The sequence below is a fragment of the Myxocyprinus asiaticus genome, chromosome 35 (genome assembly GCF_019703515.2).
Source record: "Myxocyprinus asiaticus isolate MX2 ecotype Aquarium Trade chromosome 35, UBuf_Myxa_2, whole genome shotgun sequence".
Classification (NCBI taxonomy): Eukaryota; Metazoa; Chordata; class Actinopteri; order Cypriniformes; family Catostomidae; genus Myxocyprinus; species Myxocyprinus asiaticus.
This window is the reverse complement of record NC_059378.1, coordinates 34,048,983-34,075,300: the sequence shown is the minus strand read 5'-3', so window position 1 is coordinate 34,075,300 and position 26,318 is coordinate 34,048,983. Positions and strand designations below refer to the sequence as shown.

General features: G+C 37.8%; 1 protein-coding gene across 5 annotated transcripts in view; it reads left to right on the top strand.

The window, feature by feature from the left end:
• itpr1b (inositol 1,4,5-trisphosphate receptor, type 1b) overlaps window positions 1-26,318 on the top strand; it is a 247,427-nt gene that overhangs the window by 9,153 nt on the left and 211,956 nt on the right. For all 5 annotated transcript variants that reach the window (XM_051673468.1, XM_051673467.1, XM_051673466.1 and 2 more), the window contains exon 3: window positions 15,862-15,932. In XM_051673468.1, coding sequence (XP_051529428.1) covers window positions 15,862-15,932 — 71 coding nt within the window. The remainder of the gene's footprint in view (window positions 1-15,861; window positions 15,933-26,318) is intronic.

Genomic DNA, 26,318 nt, shown 5'->3' with positions numbered 1-26,318 from the left:
GCCCATTGTCTTAATAGTTTGAGGGTTTGGTTTGTAAATGGTCAGTAGTTTCATGCTCCCAGCCAATTCACAGTTGGCATAGGAAATGTTTTCTTCACCCTTTTAAGGATTGATAAACCTATTTATTTTGCTGTCCTAACTGTATAGGATTATTAGTGCTGTCGGTCGATTACATTTTTTTTAATCACGATTATTTTTTGTAGTTAATCCCGATTAATCACAGATTTATAAAGTGCTGAAATTTGACACTGTTTAATTATTTTCCTGTCAAAATGCATTTATTTCCATCTTAGGAAAGAAAACATAATATATAACAATATAATGCTTTATTAACATTTTCCAATTAAAGCCTTCTACAGTATAAAGATAGAAATGCATTAAAATAGCACCAATTCAAGTAACATTAAATGTTTCCCAAAGTCTAAATGGGAGGTTGACTAATTGAAAGAACTAGTTTTCACAACCTCAGCAAAAAAAGAAAAGTCCTCTCATTTTCAACTGCTTTTATTTTCAGCAAACTTAACATGTGTAAATATTTGCATGAACATAAAAAGATTCAACAACTAAGACATAAACTGAACAAGTTTCACAGACATGTGACTAACAGAAATGGAATAATGTGTCCCTGAACAAAGGGGGGGTCAAAATCAAAAGTAACAGTATCTGGTGTGGCCACCAGCTGCATTAAGTACTGCAGTGCATCTCCTCCCCATGGACTGCACCAGATTTGCCAGTTCTTGCTGTGAGATGTTACCCCACTCTTCCACCAAGGCACTTGCAAGTTCCCGGACATTTCTGGGGGAATGGCCCTAGCCCTCACCCTCCGATCCAACAGGTCCCAGATGTGCTCAATGGGATTGAGATCCGGGCTCTTCACTGGCCATGGCAGAACACTGACATACCTGTCTTGCAGGAAATCATGCACAGAATGAGCAGTATGGCTGGTGGCATTGTCATGCTGGAGGGTCATTTCAGGATGAGCCTGCAGGAAGGGTACCACATGAGGGAGGAGGAGGATGTCTACCCTGTAACGCACAGCGTTTGAGATTGCCTGCAATGACAACAAGCTCAGTCCGATGATGCTGTGACACACTGCCCCAGATCATGACGGACCTTCCACCTCTAAATCGATCCCTCTCCAGAGTACAGGCCTCGGTGTAACGCTCATTCCTTTTGACGATAAATGTGATACAGGCCCTCAGTCCAGCCACTCTCAGCCTGTTGTGGACAGTCTGAGCACTGATGGAGGGATTGGGCGTTCCTGGTGTAACTCGGGCAGTTGTTGTTGCCATCCTGTACCTGTCCTGCAGGTGTGATATTCGGATGTACCGATCCTGTGCAGGTGTTGTTACATGTGGTCTGCCACTGCGAGGAGGATCAGCTGTCCTTCCTGTCTCCTTGTAGCACTGTCTTGGGCATCTCACTGTACGGCAATTTATTGCCCTGGCCACATCTGCATGCCTAAGGCACGTTCCTGCAGATGAGCAGGGACCCTGGGCATCTTTCTTTTGGTGTTTTTCAGAGTCAGTAGAAAGGTCTCTTTAGTGTCCTAAGTTTTTTATTACTATGACCTTAATTGCCTACCATCTGTAAGCTGTTAGTGTCTTAACGACTGTTCCACAGATGCATGTTCATTAGGTGTTTATGGTTCATTGAACAAACATGGAAAACATTGTTTAAACCATTTACAATAAAGATCTGTAAAGTTATTTGGATTTTTACAAAATTATCTTTAAAATAGAGTGTCCTGAAAAAGGGATGTTTCTTTTTTTGCTGAGTTTAGCTTGCATATTTATTGCAGTCTGCATAAAATTTCTTAAACTCTCATCTTCCACACTATCTATCTGCCAGTAGACTGTGGCTATCTGCTTTGCTACAGCAACCATGCAGCCGCATTCATGATTTGTGTCAGGGCGGCACTGGGAGCGTCAAGCTCTGCTTTGAACTCCACATGAAAAGTGCTTGCAGACAAAAACGTCTTTATTCTGCATTTTGGTGATAGTTAAGCCTTGCCGTGCTTCTGTGGTAATTAAAATGCAACTTACATAGGCTGAACTTGATTTCTATCACAAGTCCCATCTGGGCTTATTTTGTACATCAAATAGCGTTAAGAGGTCCTTTCTCCATCATTTTATCACTGACATGGAAGTGCTGTTGTGTGTGTGCCAGTGAAATGACCCTGGGCGGACACATTACAAAGGTTCCACCCTTCAAAGCAGTTTTTATGCTGGTTTGTGATGTATTGACGGTAAATATGTTAAAGGCGATTTAAGAAAAATTAATGAGTTAAATTTTTTCTATTCTTACAGCTCTAATGATTTTATAGTTTGTTGCATTTTATATTTGCATTTAGCATTGTTTTCTATTGCTGTCCGCAACCCTGTCAGACCAGACCCACCAGTTGAGAACCACTGCTTGAAATGTTATCATATGGGACAGTAGATAGCAGAAATACTACAGATCACATGTTGTTTTACTGCAGCAGGAAGAAAGGATTTTGATGAAATGCTTTCAGAAATGACAGACTACTGCTGGTGCATTGCCACGGGTTACAGTTCTGCTCATTAACGTTTCTGTATTTTGCTCTAGTGCTTTTGTTCTTTGCTGAAATGCAGCCAAATCTGGGCTTTTGCCCACTGTCTGTCCTTTCACTCAGATGAGAGTCTTAATTTAATCATACCCTGCCACCTCCTGGCAATCAGCCCCTTTTGACAGGCTGTTCGATGTTTCAGTGATCATGCACACATCACTATCTCACATCACCCCTCCATGACAACAGAAGTATGCTTGTAACTTTGAAGAACAGAACATTGACAGATCTCATTGGTTAAGACGCCGCTATGCAGTTGATTTGCCTTGTAATCACTTTCTCGGCTGTTCCCTCATGCGCACATCCTCATGAGCCATTGCTATATTTAGCTGCATTGGCGTACAATGTGTGTGTGTGTGTGTGTGTGTGTGTGTGTGTGTTGTGTGTTTTTTTTGCCTCTGTGCCACCGAGCGACCTCATTGTGGATAGTATAATGAGCCACCTGGCCTGCAGCTGAGCACAGGGAAGCAGAGAGTACCCAGAGCCAGTGTGTGATGGAAACTGACAGTCCTGGTGTGTGTGGCTGCATCAGTCAGGTACAAATGGACAAGATCAAACCCACCAGTCCATTAGTCACTTGAGGGTGTGAAATTTGCTTGCTAGGTCACATTTACTGTGAGTGGAGAAGAGGCATTCTACAGAAATTATGCACTTTGAGAAGGATGTAGGCTACACTGAAATAAAATGTTTGGATTTACATGATTTAAACATGTACATCGGTTCTACATGAACTGATCAAGTTACATCAACATATTTTCTCTTTGTTTAGCTCCTTAATTCTTTGTCATAAAACATTTTGTTTTTTTTACATAATTTCAACATAATGGAACAGTTATTTTTAAATTACCTAATTAAGTAGCCTCAAAGTGATTTTATATGTGTCCCTAACATGATTAATTTCTTCAGTTTTACACAATATTTTTGTCATTACTGATATATGTTATAAAGTAATGCTAATTAACTTTTAGCTAGCAAAAACTTGCAGTTGAATCAGAAGTTTACATACACTTAGGTTGAAGTCATTAAAACTAATTGTTTAACCACTCCACAGATTTAATATTTGCAAACTATAGTTTTGGCAAGTCATTTAGGACATCTACTTTGTGCAAGACAAGTAATTTACCAACAATTGTTTACAGACAGATTGTTTAACTTTCAATTGACTATATCACAATTCCAGTGGGTCAGAAGTTTATATACACCAAGTTAAACTGTGCCTTTAAGCAGCTTGGAATATTCCAGAAAATTATGTCAAGCCTTTAGACAATTAGCCAATTAGCTTCTGATAGGAGGTGTACTGAATTAGAGGTTTACCTGTGGATGTATTTTAAGACCTACCTTCAAACTCAGTGCCTCTTTGCTTGACATCATGGGAAAATCAAAAGAAATCAGCCAAAAACCTCCACAAGTCTGGTTAATCCTTGGGAGCAATTTCCAAACGCCTGAAGGTACCATGTTCATCTGTACAAACAATAGTATGCAAGTATAAACATCATGGGACCACGTAGCAATCATACCGCTCAGGAAAGAGACACATTCTGTCTCCTAGAGATGAAGGTAGTTTGGTGCGAAAAGTGCAAATCAATCCCAGAACAACAGCAAAGGACCTTGTGAAGATGCTGGATGAAACGGGTAGACAAGTGTCTATATCCGCAGTAAAACGAGTCCTATATTGACATAGCCTGAAAGGTTGCTCAGCAAGGAAGAAGCCAATGCTCCAAAACCGCCATAAAAAGCCAGACTACAGTTTGCAAGTGCACATGGGGACAAAGATCTTACTTTCTGGAGAAATGTCCTCTGGTGTAATGAAACAAAAATTGGACTGTTTGGCCATAATGACCATTGTTATGTTTGGAAGAAAAAGGGTGAGGCTTGCAGGCCGAAGAACACCATCCCAACCTTGAAGCATGCAGGTGGCAGCATCATGTTGTGGGGGTGCTTTGCTGCAGACACATGAAAGGACTGGTGCACTTCACAAAATAGATGACATCATGAGGATGGAAAATTATGTGGATATATTGAAGCAACATCTCAAAACATCAGCCAGGAAGTTAAAGCTTGGTCACAAATGGGTCTTCCAAATGGACAGTGACCCCAAGCATACCTCCAAAATTGTGGCAAAATGGCTTAAGGACAACAAAGTCAAGGTTTTGGAGTGGCCATCACAAAGCCCTGACCTCAATCCGATATATAATTTGTGGGCAGAACTGAAAAAGCATGTGCGACAAGCCTACAAACCTGACTCAGTTACACCAGTTCTGTCTGGAGGAATGGGCAAAAATCCCAGCGACTTATTGTGTGAAGCTTGTGGAAGGCTACCCAAAATGTTTGACCCAAGTTAAACAATTTAAAGGCAATGCTACCAAATACTAACAAAGTGTATGTAAACTTCTGACACACTGGGAATGTGATGAAAGAAATAAAAGCTGAAATAAATAATTCTCTCTACTATTATTCTAGCATTTCACACACTTTTTTTCTCCCCAATTTGGAATGCCCAATTCCCAATGCACTCTAAGTCCTCGTGGTGGCGTAGTGACTCGCCTCAATCCGGGAGGTGGAGGACGAATCTCAGTTGCCTCTGCATCCGAGACCATCAATCCGCGCATCTTATCACGTGGCTTGTTGAGCTACCGTGAAGACATGGCGCGTGTGGAGGCTTCATGCCATCCACCGCGGCATCCACGCACAACTCCCCACGCACCCCACCGAGAGCGAACTACATTATAGCGAACATGAGGAGGTTACCCATGTGACTCTACCCTCCCTAGCAACCGGGCCAGTTTAGTTGCTTAGAAGACCTGGCTGGAATCACTCAGCACGCCCTGGAATTCGAACCCGCGAACTCCAGGAGTGGTAGTCAGCGTCTTTACTCGCTGAGCTACCCAGGCCCCCCCGACATTTCACATTCTTAAAATAAAGTAGTGATCCTAACTGACCTAAGACAGGGAATGTTTTCTACGATTAAATGTCAGGAATTGTGAAAAACAGAGTTTAAATGTATTTGGCTAAGGTGTATGTAAACTTCTGACTTCAACTGTACATTAGCACTCTAAACTGTAAGTAGTATTTGCTTATTGAGTAAAGCCACATACAGCATGGTGTTTGTGTACCTGTCCTCAACCTAAGCAAAAGCTCCCCTATTTACCACAGTGCATCAGAATCGGTTTTAAATCCCAAAATAACAACATCAAACACTATTAAATCTCCCCCTTTTCATATCTTGCTCAGAAATGAATAAAATAACACTTAATTTAAAATTTTTATGCTGGGAACTACAAATTCCCTTGCCCATTTTATTGAATAGACTTGATTGGTTCACATTCACCCTATATAATGTAATCTAGTAGAGTGCACATTTTAGAGAATTACAGTAATCGAAAGCAAAGGAATCAGGTTTAGAAGAGAAACACAATTTTGTTGTTTAGATCACAAATAATATGATTTAGTAAATGGGACAACCTGTGTGTTCCCGTTTTTTCAGTGTAAGATGTGCAAATACTGTTTCAAAACATTGAGTGCTCTGCAGAATTTTTGGGAATCGTCGAAGAATTTGAACATCGTACCTTTGAACATGCCAACAGTAAACAATAATGCTTTTTTTTAATTTTTTTTTATGTTTTAATACAACTATGATGCCCAAAAATTATTTTTGTTAAATGTGCAGATTTGAACACGTTTATGATGGCCAAAAATTTTGTGTAGGTTTGATCAATTGGCTGTGTACTATTGATTTGTATGTTTTAATGTGAACATTAAAAACTTATGAGGGTTTGACATTTTATATATAGTGCATTCAGAAAATATTCAGACCCCTTAATTTTTTTTTTCACATTTTATGTTGCAGCCTTTGCTGAAATGCTTAAAAAAAAAAAATTCACATCAATCTACACTCCATACCCCATAATCACAAAGCTATAACCAATAGATTTTTGATAATTTTGCAAATTTATTAAAAAGAAAAAACTGAAATATCACATTGACATAAGTATTTAGACCCTTTGCTATGCCAGTTGAAATTTAACTCGGATGCATCCCATTTCTCTGGATCATCTTTGAGATGTTTCTACACTTTGATTTGAATCCACCTGTGGCAAATTCAATTGATTGGACGTGATTGGGAAAGGCACACACCTGTCTATATATGGTCTCACAGCTGAAAATGCATATCAGAGAAAAAACCAACCATGAGTTCAAAGGAACTGCCTGCAGAACTCAGAGACAGGATTGTGTCGAGGCACAGATCTGGGGAAGGCTACAAAAAAATTTCATCTGCATAGAAGGTTCCCAAGAGCACAGTGGCCTCCATAATTCTTAAATGGAAGAAATTTGGAACAACCAGGACTCTTCCTAGAGCTGGCCGCCCAGCCAAACTGAGCAATTTGGGGAGAAGAGCCTTTGTAAGAGAGGTGACCAAGAACCTGATGGTCACTCTGGTTGAGCTCCAGAGATCATGTGTGGAGATGGGAAAAACTTGCAGAAGGACAACCATCACTGCAACACTCCACCGATCCAGGCTTTATGGCAGAGTGGCCAGACAGAAGCCTCTCCTCAGTGCAAGACACATGAAAGCCTGCTTGAAATTTTGAATTCTCACTCTCAGACTGTGAGAAACAAGATTCTCTGGTCTGATGAAATGAAGATTGAACTGTTTGGCCCCAAGTGTCATTTTTGCATGTTTACCACTTGGTTATTGCCATCTCATATATAGAGAAAAGATTAAAAAAAAATAAAAAATAAATAGGGGTGCACTGATATGAAAATTTTTTTGGCTGATACTGTTTTTAACAAAACATTATAGGATGATAACAATACCGATATTTTGCAACTTAAATTAGTTTGTCTTCAGATCACTGTTTTACTTGGAAAAGATTAAAAATGTACAAAGAGCTACAAAAGCTTTTTCACTGTCGTAAAAATAATCAATTTCCATTGAACATTGGATCTTAGGAAATTTAAAGAGAGCCACAGTGAAAGATAAAAAGATAAAGCAGGGCTCAACAATAAGGACTGCCTGATGGCCCGGCAGTAGTAATCCACATACTGGAACACAAGAAATCAACAGTTTCATTCTATAGGACTGAAAATCCATGTCTCTCCATGCATATGTCTTATATATCTCCATGCAGCGTAGACTGTTTAACATGCATGCGCTCTCAATAACGCACAGAGCGCAAGTTTTATTCCCACTGTAAAAAAAAAAAAAAAAAGCAAATTTTCTCTCATTAATTTGCCTTTAGAGATGAAGTGCCGAATGAAACGTAATAAACTTTGTTAAACCCCAGTTATACACGTGTCTGGAAATCATGAGCTGCTCAGTATCTAAAATGTGATTATAGATTTAATTAGGTTAGTTTCAAAACGTAATAATTCGACGTGATAATGGCATTTGATATGAAAAGAAGCAAGAACACTGGCTATTAGGCTATTATTTTCAGAGCTGTTTAGCTACAGGGTGAAGATGAATATTCAAAATAGTCTACTTCATATCATCCTCATGAAACACCTGTTGTATTTCCAATTTCTGGACCGTACAGGTATTTTTGTTTTTGTGCCTTTTAGGTTGTCTGATTTCATGTTCTATACACGTTCTTAATTCACAGATTAAGCCTAATATCTCCCTAATGTATATTAGACATCACAACTGTTTTGGTAGCAAGTCTCTTCTCAGGGATTCTTATGTTTATTACATTCAGCCAATAATCACATCTTTAACTCCGTGATTAAATCTTTGATCCTGTGTGTGAACTACACATGGCCAAAAGTCGCATGACAGCATGACTAAACGGGTGACTGAAAATCCATCGTCTGCACAACAGAACTCTTCGCTTAAAAACTCATGTAAATGGCAGGACAGAGGTTAATATGATGTATTTATGAATTTATATCTGTAAAGCGCTTATATGGGATTACATAAGGCATACATCATATCTTGCAATAAATGTGATTCAGTTTGGGGGACATAACATATGTAAAAAATAATTATCTTCAGACACATTTTTAAAGCTATGATGGTAAAAACAGCTATTTATCATTTTTGTGTTGGGGCCAGTGAAAATTTTGGCAGGGCCAGTAAAAATCTGAAGCGGGCCAGTAGAAAAAATCCTTAGCGTTGAACCCTGTTAAGATACAAAAAATAAATATGATAACATGATGATATGATATTGTTCTTAAAACATTTTTCAAATAAGTCAAAGTCTGCTGGTTTCAAAGCATTTTGCATTGTTTCCCCATCATACAGCCTATAGGTAAGTGCAGCTTTAACAACTGTCACATCCGTTTATTAACTTGAGAATGAGAAAAAAATTAAATTAAATATTACATATTCTTAGGAGTGCCTAACTTTCTAACTTTTCTTCTGACTTGTGCATTTCATTTCAAAGTTTTTACAAAGTGTTCTAAGTAACCCGATCAAACCGGTGTGATTACACTAGGCTGAGCTCAGACGCGTGCGATCAAACCGGTGTGATCTGCATTCGTGCTGCTGTTTACTATCAAAAGAGGGACTGAAGCAGTTGTCATAATGAACCAGCTGCTCAAATAATCTTTTCAACATCATAATATCTTATTTTTTTTTTTACAAACATTTAAACAATCACCTAAATAAAAGTTTAAAGCCGTTACCATCGGTGCGCACTGTTTTGATGCAGTGATGTGGCAATGTTTTCTGACGTCAAACAAAGAATTGACAAATTAGTCAGTCCACTCGAGCCTTCTCCCCTTCCATCCCTCACTCATTCTAACCACTTCTGGTGCTGGGAAAGTGGAAGGACTTTGTTTTTAGAACCATCTATGCTTCTATGGCAAACTCCCATAATGCATTGAATCCCATGCTGCATTGCATGTAAACAATATCAGAATCATTGGCTTTATTGCCAGGAATGCTTACACATGGTGACAGGAGCTTCCAGTGCACAACAATACTAAACAGCAACAAGACAGAGAAAATAATAAAAAATAAATACAAATTTAATAAAAATGTAATATAAAAAAGTATATATAGAATACACAATAAGACTAATATATGTAGTGCAAATTTAAATACAAATCTGTTATATACAGTGCAAGGGAATGTAATGGCAGAAGAGGCTGGATGTGTTGGATAAATATAAAAAGACTAAACTGTGTATTGCACATAGTTATTGCTCAATGGGGCAGCTTTAACTGTTCATGAGATGGATAGCCTGAGGGAAAAAACTGTTCCTGTGCCTGATGGTTCTACTGCTCAGAGCTCTGAAGCGTCGGCCAGAAGGCAACAGGCGGCGCGCATAGCTGGCAAGCGCATTCGCGATTGCATCTTATCTATCATAATCATATAAACTGTTCTAACTTCAAGTAAAAATACTTTTATTTTTTCCTTTACAGTATAAGAAAGTTTTTCAACCGATAAGCGGGCTGATAATTCTCTTAGCCATTGGCTGTGAAGTGCGAGAGATTTATTTTTCCAGTACTTAGAGATGAATCATTTAGCATGTAACAAACATAGATCAACCAACTTGGCTTGAACTATTATTTTGGAAATTATATCAATTGCTTCTTTCCAAATATGTTGTATTACTTCACAGGGCTCCAGACTAAAAAAATGACTTAGGAGCCATTGGCTCCTTAACTGAAACATTAAGGAGCCAAATGGCTGTTTTTAGTTGCTAAATCATATAATTGCTAGATTGTTGTTCAGAAACAAGATGATAATCCATGTATATATAGTTGGGAAGATACGTTAAGTTTGCATTCCCCTTTTGTCTCATCAATGTTCACACTCCCTTTCCTAATTTATACAAATATGAGAATTTTGTTTTTATTTAGTACTGCCCTTCAGAATCTACATAAGCAGATATTTACATAAAGCATAGTATGCATAGTGTGTTGCCTTGAGCATCAGTGAATGTTTGCAACTTGTGTAATAGTTGTGTACGAGTCCCTCAGTTGTCCTAAGTGTCAAAAGCTGGATCTCGTATACAGTGGTGGCCAAAAATATTGGTACCCTTGATAAATATGAGCAAAGAAGACAGTGAACAAAATCTGCATTGTTTATCCTTTTGATCATTCCTTCAAAAAATTCAGAAAAATCTAACCTTTTAATTGAAGTAACACAATTGAAAGAGGGGAAATATCTCATTATTAAATATTTTTCTCCAAAACACGTTGGCCACAATTATTGGCATCCCTAGAAATTCTTATGAGTAAAATAAATCTGAAGTATATTCCCATTCATGTTAAAAAAAAAAAAAAAAAAAAAAAAGAATTGTGCACCTGGGTGACTAGGAACATGAAATTGTTCATCCATAACTTCCTGTTTCACAGGGGTATAAATATGAGGTAACACACAGGCCAAATTCCACTTGGAATTCCACCCACCATCACAGTGGGTTAGACTAAAGAATTGTTGAAGAGTTCTGATGTGCGGCAAAAGGTTGTTGAGCTTCACAAAATGGGAAATGGCTATAAGAAAATAGCCAAAGTATTGAAAATGCCCATTTCCACCATCAGGGCAATAATTAACAAGTTCCAATCAACTGGTGATCTTAAGAATTAGCCTGGAAAAGGATGTGTGTCTATATTGTCTAAACGCACAGTGAGGAGGATGGTTGAAGTGGCCAAAGAATCTCCAAGGATTACAGCTGGAGAATTGCAGAAATTATTTGGGTGTTGTGGTCAGAAAGTCTTAAATTAATAAAAAAAATACTAGAATCACCTACATCGCCACAAGTTGTTTCAGAGGGTTTCAAGAAAAAAGCCTCTGCTCTCATCCAACAACAAACTCAAGCATCTTCAGTTTACCAGAGACTACTGGAACTTCAAATGCGACCGGGTTCTGTGGTCAGATGAAACAAAAAAAGAGCTTTTTGGCGGCAAACACCAGAGATGGGTTTGGTGCACACAGAGATGAAGTACCCAATGCCCACGGTTAAATGTGGTGCTGGATCTTTAATGTTGTGTGGATGTTTTTCTGCCAGAGGTCCTGGACATCTTGTTCAGGTACATGGCGTCATGGACTCTTATCAAATACCAACAGATAAAAAATCAAAACCTGGCTGCCTCTGCCAGAACGCTTAAAATGGGCCCTGGTTGGATCTTCCAAAACAAACATCAAAATCAAAACAAAAATTGTTTACGGACCACAAAATCAAGGTTCTGTCATGGCCATCTCAGTCCCCTGACCTGAACCCCATAGAAAATTTGTGGGCTGAATTGAAGAGGAGAGTCCACCAACATGGACCTCTGAATTTGAAGGATCTGGAGAGATTTTGTATGGAGGAATGGTGTCAGATCCCTTGACAGGTGTTCTCCAACCGCATTAGGCATTATAGGAGAAGACTCAGAGCTGTTATCTTGGCAAAGGGAGGTTGCAAAAAGTATTGAATAAAAGGGTGTCAATAATTATGGGCAATGCATTTTGGAGAAAAAGGTTTATTTAATAATGAGATTTCCCCTGTTTCAATTGTTTTACTTCAATTAAATGTTAGGTTTTTTTTGTTTTTTTTTTTGTTTTTTTTTTTAATGAAAGATCAAAAGGATAAACAATGCAGATTTTTTTTTTTCACAGCCGCCTTTGTGTGTGTGTGTGTATGTATGTATATGTATATGTGTGTGTGTATGTATATATGTGGTGTGGGACTTTTAATTATTAAGAAGCCCAAAATACACTTGGGACTCCTATTTTTAAATGTCTGCGCTCCCAGTTGTGAACACACTGACGGGTGATTAGCTGAGAAAGTGACTAATTTAAACTGCTAACCTGAGCTCAAACCCTCAGTTCTTTTCGGGTGATCCATGAAAAAGACCCAGTTCAAAAGAGTCATTTGGTCAAGACTCTCTCACGCCAGGTTTGTTGTTGCGTGCAGTGCAGCGAGCTCATCACAACAGAACGGGTGAAAAGTGGCTCGAGACACACTGGTGGTGTGCACTGTAAAGATGTATTCAATAACTCACAAGATGATATCTGATGAAACCTCATATGAACGCACACAACGCGACTGTCGCCAGTGACGACTAGACTTTAAATTATTGTCGCAATCAATTATTTTTGGTCGCATTTGTGACCATTTTAGTCACAGTCTGGAGCCCTGCTTCACATTGCCAAACACTGAATTAAGTTACCTTTATATGATACAGACAAAAATTTAAATTTGGTGTAATTCAAGTTCTCATTATCCAATTATATTCTATTAATTTATGTATAGGGTTGATTGACAATTGTTGGTCTTTTAAGCAGGCAAATTTCCATTCTTTGTCTAGAATTTCTATATTTAAGTCATCACTCCATGCAGTTCTCGTAAACTCTGTAGATATCTTAGCTTTGCTCAAATGTTTTCGATAAATAACAGTTATCAGTCCTTTTTAACATATACTAATTGTTATTTGTGGATATTGTAAATCTGCTTGAATCAAAGCTGAGGTGAAAAAAACTACGTAGTTGGGTATATTATAAAAAAAATAGATTGGGGATATCATACTTCCCTTAGGATGTCTAAAGACAAAATAATGCCATCCTTATAAAGATCTCCAATCTTACTTGCACCTTTACAATGCCAAAGTTTAAAACCCATATCCAGATTATTAGGAGTGAATTTTCCATTGCGCCATATAGGTGAGAAATATGATATTGTAAACTGTTCACGAAGAGCCTTGTGTGCTTCATACCACACCTCTGCAGTATTCCTAAAAAAGGGGTTTATAATATACTTAGTGAGTTGTTTGAGGGAATCAGATTATATAGGCTATATTTGTCAAGGCTCATGGTGTTTTGGGTTTCCATCTCTATTTGTATTTTGGCTTGTGGCTTTCCTTTCATTAGCAGTTCATCATTTTCACTAGCCAAAATCCCCTGCACCACAAAAAGTGATAAAGGTAACTGTAGTCTTTCGCTGCATGCATGCCCAGAAATGCTGTCTAGGTAGGAAGTTCACTACATTTCAAAACACAGCCAGGGTCTGTATGACTAAAACCCTGCTTGAATAGGTATTGTTCTTATGAGATACTAGATATCATATTTCCATTCAAAACATTGAGATGCATGTAACCACAGAGAGTCCCTATTACTACTAATGATGATTTAATTAACCAAACCCTTTTAACCCCACTAATGTCTCAAGGTCACAGTGGAGGGTTAATGAATGTACTTTTATGGGCAGGACTGAAAAGGATATGGTTGAGGAAGAGGTAAGATTCCCTGAGCTCTAAAGTTGTATATGGCATGTTCCGGCTTATAGAGAAAATATGATGAGATGCAAATGTTTGTGCCATTAAATTTCCATCAAATGAGTTGATATCATTATAATTTTTACATACTTCTGTAACAAAAGTCAACACTGTGGCTTTATCCAAGCAGATAAGCCTTTCAGGGCACACAGAGGCCTCTTCATTTGCTAACAGTTTCTCCTTAAAAGTATTAGAGAAAATAAATGTAGTACTACATTTGGAAGAGATACTTCATTGAAGAATGCAAATCAAAGCATTTATACGGAACATTCCTGGCTGATTTAACTTAAGCAAAGGGCTGTTTGTAGTGTGATCATGTTCTGGAGAAAAAGGCAGTCTAGTCAGCTTTTTAAAAGTAAACGTGTCAGAGACCTGGCCTGGTGGGTAGTGCACGTTCTCCGACATGTTACGGGGGCCCTTACAGTATGTGGCAGCGACCCAAGTTCGAATCCAGCTTACAGCATTTCCTGCTCCTCTTGATTTCCTATTGCTGTCTACATTGTCCCATCCAATAAATGGCAAAAAAATAAAAAATAAAAAAAAATAACCAAGATGTAGTTTGGTCATTCGTCGTTAATTAGATTATTATTTATTTATAGTGTGTGTGTGTGTGTGTGTGTGTGTGTGTGTAACCCACTCAGAAGGGCATAGATAAAAGCCCAAACTATACTTTGGTCAGATGCGAAAGCTAGGTGTTTGCCTACAAGACTCGTGATGCAAATTTCATCATCAGCCGAGTGCTCGAGCACTGAACACATGCGGCCTGATTTTTCCAAGTAGGTATAGCTGAATCTCCAAAAAAGGGCGGGGTTACTCAAGAAGGGTCCGGATTACTCCAAAAGGTGGTTGAGCCAACTCCACAAGTGGGTGACACTTCCACACACAGTTAGGGTTAGGTTAGGGCAGGGGTGGGCAACTATTTTGGTAAAGGGGCCACATCAGGCTTTAAGTAGTGCATAGAGGGCCACGTTGTATTCCTTTTGAGATACAATGTTCCGTATCTTTTAAACCCAGAAATAGTTTATATGTGACTAATGGGACTATTCTGCAATTGCCTTAAGTATTGTATCGCTCTGCAAAGGTAGATACTTTTCTATCAGGCATTAAAAAGCTGAATAAAGGCTGAGCTTATTATAAATTATTCATTTTACCATCTCTACTTCCCTGTTAATTTATTATTCAATTTAACACTCTCTACATCAGGGTCCTGTTTTAATAAATAAATAAATAAAAAATAATAGATAAATAAAATTATAGAACTTTCTTTCCTTACGAGATCCATTCCCGATCTCATTTCCACTCTTCTCCCTCTCATAACAATATTATTTGTGCTGCTTTACATCAGATTATGCAAAAAAAACAATTCGGGCTGGATCAGCTAATGCGCATGCACGTTCTTGAATTGATTAACAGGCTATGTCTTATCTAAAAGGTGATTGGCTCTTTTACCTGTAAGGCAGGCATTACAATTACTCCCATTCATTTTAGTACCAGTGGTACTTGTACCTCTATAACCTGTCTCTGTAAATATACAACAGTTGTACAAGTCCTGCAGTTATTTATTTATTTATTTATTCTTTCCTTTTAGTTATTTTGTGTTTGTCTGTATGCAGACCTATACATTGTATTGTGTAGTAGGTTCGGTTTAAAAATTGATTATTTGCTTTTGTGTCTTTTCTATAATCTTCAAATGCTTTTCGTTTTCTGCTACACCCAGAGCCGCTGAGTACAGCATGAGCCGCGCAGCAAAAATAGGCTCGGCGCCTAAACTATCCGCTCACTGCCGCGTCCGTTACACCTCTGGGACGCGTCACCTCGCGGCTCACACTTGCAATGTGAAGGGTCTAATCCGTTAACATGGGCGCTGAAACGAAAATGCGCTGCTCATGCTCCATTCATGCTCCGCTCAAGGAGGATATGTGAAACTGGTGTAAAATTACTCAGAAAATGTGAAAAAAGTATGCAGGTTTGATTTGTGCTTGTCTGTGGCTCTTTATAAAAAAGGAATACTCTGCTGTATGCTGTATGTTTCAAAGAAGTTGTCTGATTTATTTCTCTTATATCTGCAGTCTGGTGGATGACCGGTGTGTGGTTCAACCAGAATCTGGAGATCTAAACAACCCTCCCAAGAAATTTCGAGGTAAGGCCTTATGTCTCTCAAAATTCTTTTATGGTGACTTGTGTTTCTTTGCAGAAATGTTTTAGAAGCCTGTTTGTGGCCTGAAGGACAACATATTTTGTGTGATATATGCTGTGACATGGATTGGGCTATGTTGTCATGGTATTATCCTGTGGTGTTGTCACTCATAGCATGCCCAATCTCGTCTGATCTTAAAAGCAAAGCATTTAAAAAGTGCTGAATGAATAAAGTTTGTTATTAGTATTATAACTTTGATGTGAATAATTTGATTGTAAGTTGCTGTATATTTCTGTTACCACTACTTACTCAAATGTCACAGTTTTGACAAAATAGACCAGTCAAAAGCAGTGGTAAATTCAGTGTAATGCAGCCTTTCATGAAATGTAATGTGATACCTGCATCTGCATGTTGAGAGAGAACTAATGCAAGGGTCCTCAGTCCTGCTCTTAGAAATCTGTCTTCCTGCCGAATTTAGTTCCAGCCTTAAAACACAACTGAACCTGAAGACCTTGATTAGCTGGTTCAGGTGTGGTTGATAGAGCTAGAGAGGTAAATTTGGCAGTGAGTTAATAAGGCCTGCATCTCATTAGCCAACTTTTCCTCAGATTTTCAGTTGTTGGCTTCAATTATGTCATAGCTAATCAGTTGGAGCCAGCACAGGTGTTAACAGCCGGATAGGGCTGGGCGATATGCAAGAAAGATGTTCACAATATTTTTATGAAAAAATATTGCGATACCTGATTACATCATCAACTCCTCAGGTGAGGGATCATGAATATTCTTGCTTTATTGATTTGGCATTGCTTATCTGATGAAGTGGTCAAAAAATCTTAGGCTATATAACTACCCTTCCATTTGCCATCACGCAAGTATCCGTCTACAACAAGGGGAAAATTACTAATACAAATGTATTTATTTTTTCTCCCCAATTTGGAATGCCCAATTCCCAATGCACTCTAAGTCCTTGTGGTGGCGTAGTGACGACTCAATCCGGGTGGCGGAGAACAAATCTCAGTTGCCTCCGCGTCCGAGACCTCGCACGTGGAGGCTTCACGCTATTCTCCGCGGCATCTACGCATAACTCACCATGCGCTCAGCCGAGAGCGAGAACCACATTATGGTGACCACGAGGAGATTAACCCAACGTGACTCTACCCACCCTAGCAACCGGGCCAATTGGTTGCTTAGGAAGCCTGACTGAAGTCAACAATGGGCTTTTTCAATAAAATAATATTGTCTCAAGATGCTTATATTCAGCAAATACTCATTTTAAAATATCAGTAACAATATAATAATTACTGTCACATTTACTTTATTAAAATAAGCTGTCATTGATCCCGACATAAGTCACTTTTCGTGCAAGTCCGACACCATCATAGATCGATATAAACTTTTTTTTTTTCACAAATAACCAATAGATCTTGCCATAAACATGTGAAACTTACATACGATGATGGTGTCGGACTTGATTGTTTTCAGCTTGAACAGAGAGTGAAACAGGAGCCGTCAAATGTTGTATCATATCTGATATACATGGCGTTATAGGTTTAAATGAGTAGTGGAGAATAATCTTTTATTATTATTTCTTAAAGATAAGCAGTGAAACAATTTTAATTTTATATATGATTAATATTTTAACATCTTTTGTCCACCAAATCAGTCATGTGGTGTAACCAGTATGTAAATAGCCTTTCTGTTGTCATGTGAAAAAAATAACATAAAAAGACCCCCTTTAGACCCTCAAGACAGTTTGTGAAGTTAACAAATTTATTTTGTTATATCATTAAATATTATCAATCAATATTGTGAAATTTTTATGAAAAGGCACATTTTATTCAGGTCATTTGGTGTAACCCTGAGAAAACATTTATTTATTTATTAATTTTTTTCCCCACGTGATATTTGTAAAAAAAAAAAAAAAAAAAATCAAATTTAAAAATGTTAAACTTTTTTTAAAATGAATGAGTAAGTTGTGTAATCAAAGTGCAAAGAAAGTGTCTTAATGCCTTTTACTTGATGGTTACACCACATGACATTTTTAAAGTCATTAAATCACTTTTTGTCAGAAATATGCCATGTTTTTCAAAAATGAGTGAAACCGACATGTCACCTCAGACAACCTTATTTTTCAATGACCCTATTTAGCATCATCACATTTATTATTAGGGGTTCAAGCGCTTAGCGCTGAAACCCTATTGTAATTGTTAAGATTTTTATTATTATTAAATAACTGATTGGGCAGAGCAAACCATAAGGCCTAGAGACTTGAAACTTGGTCAGATGGTATTAGTATTGCTCGCTACTCAGAAACACTGACTCGGCGAAATCGGTCAGCACTACAGTGATCAAAAACTGGACCAAACCAGTGCCAAATGATTCAATGGAGTCTCAATATCAAAAGTTATCAAAAAAAGTTTGAACTTTCGACTCGAGATAGCTACGGTATGCGAAAATATCGGAAGTAGGAGTGGCCAATTTTACGTAAATGGCTTTAACTCTTGAAGGAAATGAAATATCTTCACCAAACTTGGCATGCTTATGTAAGAGGTCAATCTTTGGTCACCCAGAAAAGTAGGCGTGGTTTTGCCACATGGTGGCGCTATAATACCAAAAAACCTGAAATTGGCTGTAACTATGAAACCTTTAATCCTATTGACTTCAAAATTTGCATACATTGTCTCAGCTGCCATCATTGTCTATATGGACATTCACGTATGTTGAAAAACATGGCCGCCATCGGCCAATCAAATTTCAGCAGCTATTACACAAGGTTAACAATGACCAATCGGAATGAAACTTGGTGGACCTATTTGACTCTTGGTCTGAGAGGGTTGTGCAAAGTCTTAAAAAAATCGGCCACTAGGTGGTGCTATCACTATTTTTGTAGGTGTTAATGGTTGTATATAATGCAGTGTTGTGAAAAAACACAAGTAATATATATCACCTGATAGCTCTTCTCATTATGAACAACTTTGCCTCAAGAAGCATTGGTGTCTGTCAAACCGTTCGGTAAATATTTCAGATAATGTTAACCTACTTTTGCGAACTAGTCCTAGGTTTTTCGTCTGATCGGAAGCAAACCAGTACAGAAAAATACTCTGGAGTCTGATTATCAATAATTATAAAAAACTTTGTACACATGTGTATGAGCTCAATCTGAGGTCACAGTAAAAAAAAAAAAATGCGGAGTTTGGCCACTTGGTGGCGCTATAACAGGAAAAAAACATGAAAACCGCTCTACGCAACTGTTAGTCTGATTGAGTTGAAAATTGGCATGCAGTGTCTTTGTCCAAGGTGGCATGACTGTCTATGAGGACATTGGCTTATCTCAAAAAACATGGCTGCCATCGAGAAATAAAGTTTGAGCACCTATTAGACAAGGTTACCGGAGGCCGATCGGCACAAAACTCGGTGGGCCTGTTCGACTCCTGGCCGTAGAGGTCTGTGAGAAATTTGAAAGAAATCAGACATCCTTTACCCTTTGGTAGCTATAACAGTGTCATTTAGAAAATGAGCATGGTCAAGTGTACAAATAAGCCCATAATTCCTAAACAAAAACTCAGAACTTCATGAAATTAGCTGAGAACATGCGAAATTCTAAACAAGAATGCAGACTTTTATGGAGATCAGACCATATGTGGCGCCATGAGCTTTAAAAAGCTTTAAAAACCATGTATTTCCTTAGTAAATTGCCAGTATTGTCTGTAAATGGTCTGTTACATCTATGATCTAGGTGGTTACATGATTGCTAAATAAAACATAATACCTTTTTACGCATGTGCTTAAAGGCCTTAAACTGCTTGAACCCTGTTAATTGCTGCTCCTAGCTATATTAATAATAATTATTATTATTATTATTTAAATCTTTTTTTAATGCATTATACATTATATGGTAATGGAGGACGATACCACCAAAGACAATGAGGGGTACATGTCCCCAACAATATTTAGATTAGGGTTCGACTGATATTGGTTTTGTAATAGTTGCAATTCTGAATTTGTGGTTACAACCTTGTGGTTAGACAGTATGTGTTGTTATGGCTACAATTTCATATAATCATACAGCCGCTATATAGAGTTATATTGAAACATTTTCCTATCCATATTAGATATATGCAAAAGAGAGCTGGCTTTAAGAGAGCCGGTGATGATGTCACTAAAATGGTATTACCTAAACACAAGCATGTAATTAGGAGAGATGTGTGTCAAGTCATGTTAGTTTAACTGTCATTGACAGCTGTTTAAGGCATGACCAGTTCTGTCAGGGGGTTGCATGTTAAGTGCTTAAGCCTTTGCATGTGACAGAGGCTACACATTTCTCTCCATATAATCTCTGGAGTCTTTGCCCAGTCGGAGGGTTTTCTTTCCAAAGAGCCACTGTGATGACGTGTTTCACACTGTTACATTACCTTTTAAGTCCAACAGAGGTGCTTGTTTTAAGACATTATTTTACAGAATGTCGCTGTGAATGCACATACCATGTGTGGAACCTTGTTCTTCACAATCCTTACATTTTTGAGGGCCGTTTGCAGGAATCAAAAATTGCAAAAAAACTGGCAAAGGCATTTGGCTTCTAGTCAGTGATTCTTTCTATCCAAATCAGTCTTAACAGCATAAACCTGCTCTGTCTGTGGCTTCCTCTTTTTCAGAGCAGTGATGGTTTCTGTATTTTTGGCATGAGGAATTGGAGAGACCGAAAGAGAGAGTATTACAGAGGATATATTATAAAAAATGTTTGGTCCCCCTTAAGTCCACTTATGTCAGACAAGACCATTTTCCACCCTCTTTCTGAACCTTAGAATTTAACTGACTGTTACTGATTGCTGCTGTACCTTTTAAAGGAATAGAGTAGTTAATTTAACCTCATGTTACCTCATGTTTTCCCAAACCCGTATGATTTTCTTTCCTCTGTGGAACACAAAATAAGCTATTTTGCAGAATTCCCCGGCAGTTCAAGGTCATAAAATTAAAATCGACCTTTTTGCTTTTTACGCCTCTTGTAGAGAGCGAGAGCCTTGTAGACAGCACTATTTGCTTATTTAACTAAATTCTGCTGTAATTCTACGGTCTCTTTCTGCCAATGTGGATATTGAGTGTGTCAGCCAAACAGGGCTTATTGTCATAGTTAGAGCTTATTGTTTAGTTGAGGCTTTAGTTTTAGCTGTCTTGTCGTTTATTGTGGCACATAACCCAATCTGTCTTTATTCAGTGTTTGTTGAAGGCTTAGTGTGTTGTTATGTTTTACAGAACTGGCTCTGTGATATTCCAAAATAAAGAAACACTTGCTCGGAGACACGTCTTTGTTACATTTGAGTGAATGTGGCAGTTGGACAGGTCTTTGTCAGCTTGTTTTTCCAGTATGGGTCTGTGTGTTGCCGTTTGTTCAGGAGTTTATTATTGTTTATCTCACACATTTGTGTGTGAATTATGTATATATTGTGTGTGTGTGTGTCGATTTGATTGGACCCAGATTGACAGCATGCAGAATTACCCATGGTCTTGGCTTCAGTGTGACATGCTTTGGTGGAGAGATGATGTATGTTTATAGGGTTTGATGCATGAAGCTGACAGATAGAAACACTTCTGGATAGTCGATTTTCAATGTACGTCTTGGGATTGATTGATTATGAGTACATTTCACTACTGTAGGATACCCCTTAAAATGATATGCAAATAAGCCAAAAAGTGCCTCATTTTGTAATTTTGAGATTGGTTACAGAGGCGTTTCCCAAGGGACCGTGAGGCGTGACCATCAGCAGTTTGCATCAAGAGTGTACATGGTAGGAGTTGCACAACTAGGGATGGGAATCATTAGGAATGTAATGATTCCGATTCTTCTTAACGATTCCGGTTCATTAACGGTTCCGGTAATGATTCCAGTAGTTCTTTTAGTACTTTTGCGGAAGAATTCTATTTGAAAATGAGAAATGCAATTCTTATTGGATTTACTCTCCTCAGCAGTCTTTTGCCAAATGATTACATCCTTTAAGATTTCTACAGAGCAGATATAACAAATCAGAAATAAATTTAAGACAGTTCTTGTAAAAGGTGTGTTTGATTACTTTTTAGAGACCTATACAGTATCCAATCCAGTAAATAAACAAGAAATGTGATGACATTTCATTCATACATAAAATTCCTTGTATTACAAAACCTGTGTATCTTTAATTAAACATTGTCATATGAACAACCAGTCAGTAACTGCACTGCTTGATTAAAGTCTCACAGGTCTAAAGTCACATGACATAACAGTAACAGTTCCAGAGACAGTTTAGTCTGTGTTATGTTTTCTAATGTTGTACTTCAAGCTTGTAAGGCTTCAACAGTTCTTATTTAATTTTCGAGTTGGACATTCATAACTTGCACATCAGTGAGGCTCATATGAGTCATCCTTTCGGGGATTGGACTGTTCCGGAAGCGCTGTATGTTTCGTGCAGTAGATTCAAAAGAACCGGCTCATCTAAATCGTTCTTTCAGGAATTGGACCATACCGGAAGCGCTGTCTGTTTCATGTTGTTGATTCAACAGATCCGGCTCATAAGTAATTTTGTTTGTGTGTTTTACACTTTTGACCCAGTATAGGGCAGTACTGCTGCAGAAATGCACTGCTAGAAACACTTTGAGAGTATTTCAGTTCGGTGTTCCAGCGGCATCAGCGGAAATTCACGCAGGGGAACCGTTAACAGAACCGAAGATCACGAAGATCATCTGATTCCAGTATTTTGTAAAGAATGGAACCGGTTCTGAACAAGAACCGGTTCTCAGTTCCCAACCCTCTATGCATGACTACTGATTTTTAATAATCGACTGGTCAAGCCTAGTAGTTGAGTTGATTTTGACTAGTCGTGACGTCATTCCATCCCCAAACCACAGCACCCCCGACATAGCCAACATATTTAGATTAGCCTTGACTGATCTATCTGTAGCTGCAGGCGGTTCCCCGTCCTCTTACAGGTTCATGTTTGGTTTGTTTCGGGCGGCCACAGGATCTAGCATGCAGCCAACAATGGGGATGTCATGTCAGTTTGACATCAGATCTCTGTTTTGCTCAGGAAAATGTTTTTAAAATGGACAAAGAAGTACAAAAGCTTTTGTTCTAACAATAAAGAATTTCCATTGAACATTGGATCTGCTGAACACATGACAGGCCAAAAATTTTAAAGAGAGCCACAATGAAAGGAAAATACAAGATAAAAAAAGAAAAGAAAAATAACTAAATATCATAGCATAATGATTGATGTGAAAGAGAGGTTATTTTGTACTTCTGAAATATTTTTGCTGTTCAAAACAACAGAACTCTCATTTTACATGTTTGTTCTGTATATAATAGAACATCACAAATTTATATTATGCATATGTTGGGCAATTCCATGGAAAAATAAAAAGTTACCAAGGAACAAAACCATTTTAATGTCTATTGTGGAGTAGGGATGTAACGTGTGACGGTATGATGGAATACCGTGGTATTAAAAACGGACTGTTTCCATACTGCTGACATTTTCTTAATGAAGGTATTGTGTGAAAAAATAAATAAATAAATATATATATATATATATATGTGTGTGTGTGTGTGTGTGTGTGTGTGTGTGTGTGTGTGTGTGTGTGTATGTAAAAAATCCCAAGTAAATTAATTATATTTCCATTTACTAATGGTTCATTTAATAATAATAACAAAAATAAAAATCAATAAAAAAAAATTTCAAATGAAAAGTCGCATTCAACACGTCATGTCACTCTGTCAGACCAACAGACAGCACCACATGAGCGCTGTGTGACGAAATGTCGGACTCGGAGGAGCCTCTTTTCCCCCCACCTAAGCAAGTAAAGTCCTCTGTGTGGGAGTATTTTGTTATTTAAAAGACACAAGAGGCAACATCAGTGTTGACGGACACCCTATTTGCAAAATGTGTTGGAGAAAAATGTCGGCTCAGTCGGGAAACCCTTCAAACATGAAGCACCATCTCCGAGAGCACCATCCCACAGAGAAAAGTCTCAGCCATCAATAACAGATTAAGAAAAAATATATAATTCACATATTTACATTTATGCATTTGGCAGATGCTTTTATCCAAAGCGACTTACAGTGCACTTATTACAGGGACAATCCCCCTGGAGTTAACCTGGAGTTAAGTGCCTTGCTCAAGGACACAATGGTGATGGCTGTGGGGATCGAACCAGCAACCTTCTGATTACCAGTTATGTGCTTTAGCCCACTATGCCGCCACCACTCCACATACACAAATTAATGCACAAATGTAATATTATATTTAACATTTTGGCAATATAGTCCTCTCGAATTTATTGTTCTAGTCAAATAATGAACTACGGCCATTAGATGAGGTAAATGCCGCACGTTAGATGACAAGCCAACTTCTCGTGGTTGAAACACAGGTTTGGCATGCAGATTAAACATTTTAGTAATGTATACTGTATCTTTTAAATTCTCTGATATTTTCCTTTTTGTGCTACTTATAATAACGTACATACAATGATACACCCGCGGTCTGCGAGTGTTGCTCAGTGACGCTGATCGAACTTGAGGCGAAAACAGTGATTGGTGGTCATGGCAAAGACTGTCAAAATAACATTTATTTTGTGAATTTCATGATTAAAAAAAAAAAAATGAAAATAAAATGAAAATCCTTATTTTGTTGGAGCAGGTCACAAATGTATCTTGTTTGGCTCAATTTGATTTCATAAACTTTTTAAAATTACGTCCATTCATTACACTGCAAAAAATATTTGTCTTAAGATATATTAACTTTCATTTACACAATATATTTACACAACGTGTATTGTTAATGTTAATTAATCAAAATGGGTAATTTATCAAAATTCAACAAGGTTTATGCTTAAAACAATGCTCCCGCCTCAGCACAGATAACATAAATATGCTTACTTTTTTGCATCACAACCTACCCTGACTTGATATAGAGTATGAATCTGATTTGACATTTGACATTTTTCAATTATATTAAAAACCATTTGACTTATTGCAAATTTTTTTTAATTTATTTTTTTACTTTTTTTAAACTTGTTTTATGATTATCTTATGTTTATGTTTATGTCATGTGATTAAGAAAGTGTTCTAAAGAAATAAATAATAAAGTTAAAGAACTTGTTATAACTAAAAAAAAAAAGAAAATTCTGTGTGTTTATCAGACATGTGCCAAACCTAAAATTAAAGGTTTATAAGATAAGCACCATAATACCGTGATACCGAGGTATTTTTTGTGATGGTTTTCATACCGTGAAAATTTCATACCGTTACATCCCTATTGTGGAGTAATGGATAAAGAAAAATGCCGTCCAGACCGTGACAGGCACCGCTTGCTTACACAATGCTGACTGAATGCTGAATGCACTGTAGTCTATTTTTAGAAGTAGACTTTCAAGCTTTTATAATCATGCAAGACCAAATTGCGATTTCAATCTTAACTCAATCAATTATGCAGCCTTAATGGATACCATACCAATGTCTCAGTCAAAGTGATAGGTAAGTGCCGCACTTATTACTGTCACATGTTTTTTCCTCATTAATGTGAGATAGAGAATGGATAAAAATTAAATATTGCATGTTCTTAGGAGTGCCAGTTCTTCTGCATTCTGTGGCTATCATTATTTCTGGTTTGTGCAATTGAATTCATAGAGTTTTTACAAAGTTTGATGATAATTAATTATAAATGAATGATCGGTTTTTCATATCAGTGTTTTCATGCTTTAAACCGATTTGCAGATGGTTTTAATTTGGTCAATAATTGGCGATAAATATCAGTGGCCGATACATTGGTGCATCCCTATGTGTTTTTGAAGGCCAATTTGAAGCCAGTTTGCACATATTTTAGGTTACCGTAGCATGTTTGTCGTCTTTATCAAAGTAGCCTATGGAATGTTCTGAACATTCTCAGTGTTGATACACTGCTATGTGCATGTGCAATACAGATACGGAGAATGTATAATGTTGTTGACACGTTGATGTGTTGCGTTGTTGAGCAGAGCGACACCATGAATGCATTCTGTGTTTTCATCTTTCGTTTTAATGCGGGTGTGACAGAACATCACAGCTTATATTTGAGCCACTGTGAGAATGATATAGCTGCAAGCCCCTGCACCTTTTCAGTGCAGAGCCACCGGACTTCACACCCACTGTATTGACTACAGTCACGTTTTATAAATCATGTGGTGAGTGACTGTTCGACTGTGTTGACCATGTTAGTTGTTGTCAATTTGTTGACTAGTGCAACCCTCAGAACATGGTGACTTTCAGTACAGGGTGGCGACAGTGCTCAAAACTCTGCAGAGGACTAGCTCAAAAAAGCAAGCTGAAGCGCAACCGAATGGATACGAACACAGGCGTCTTGAGAATTCCTTTTAAATTCGACTATA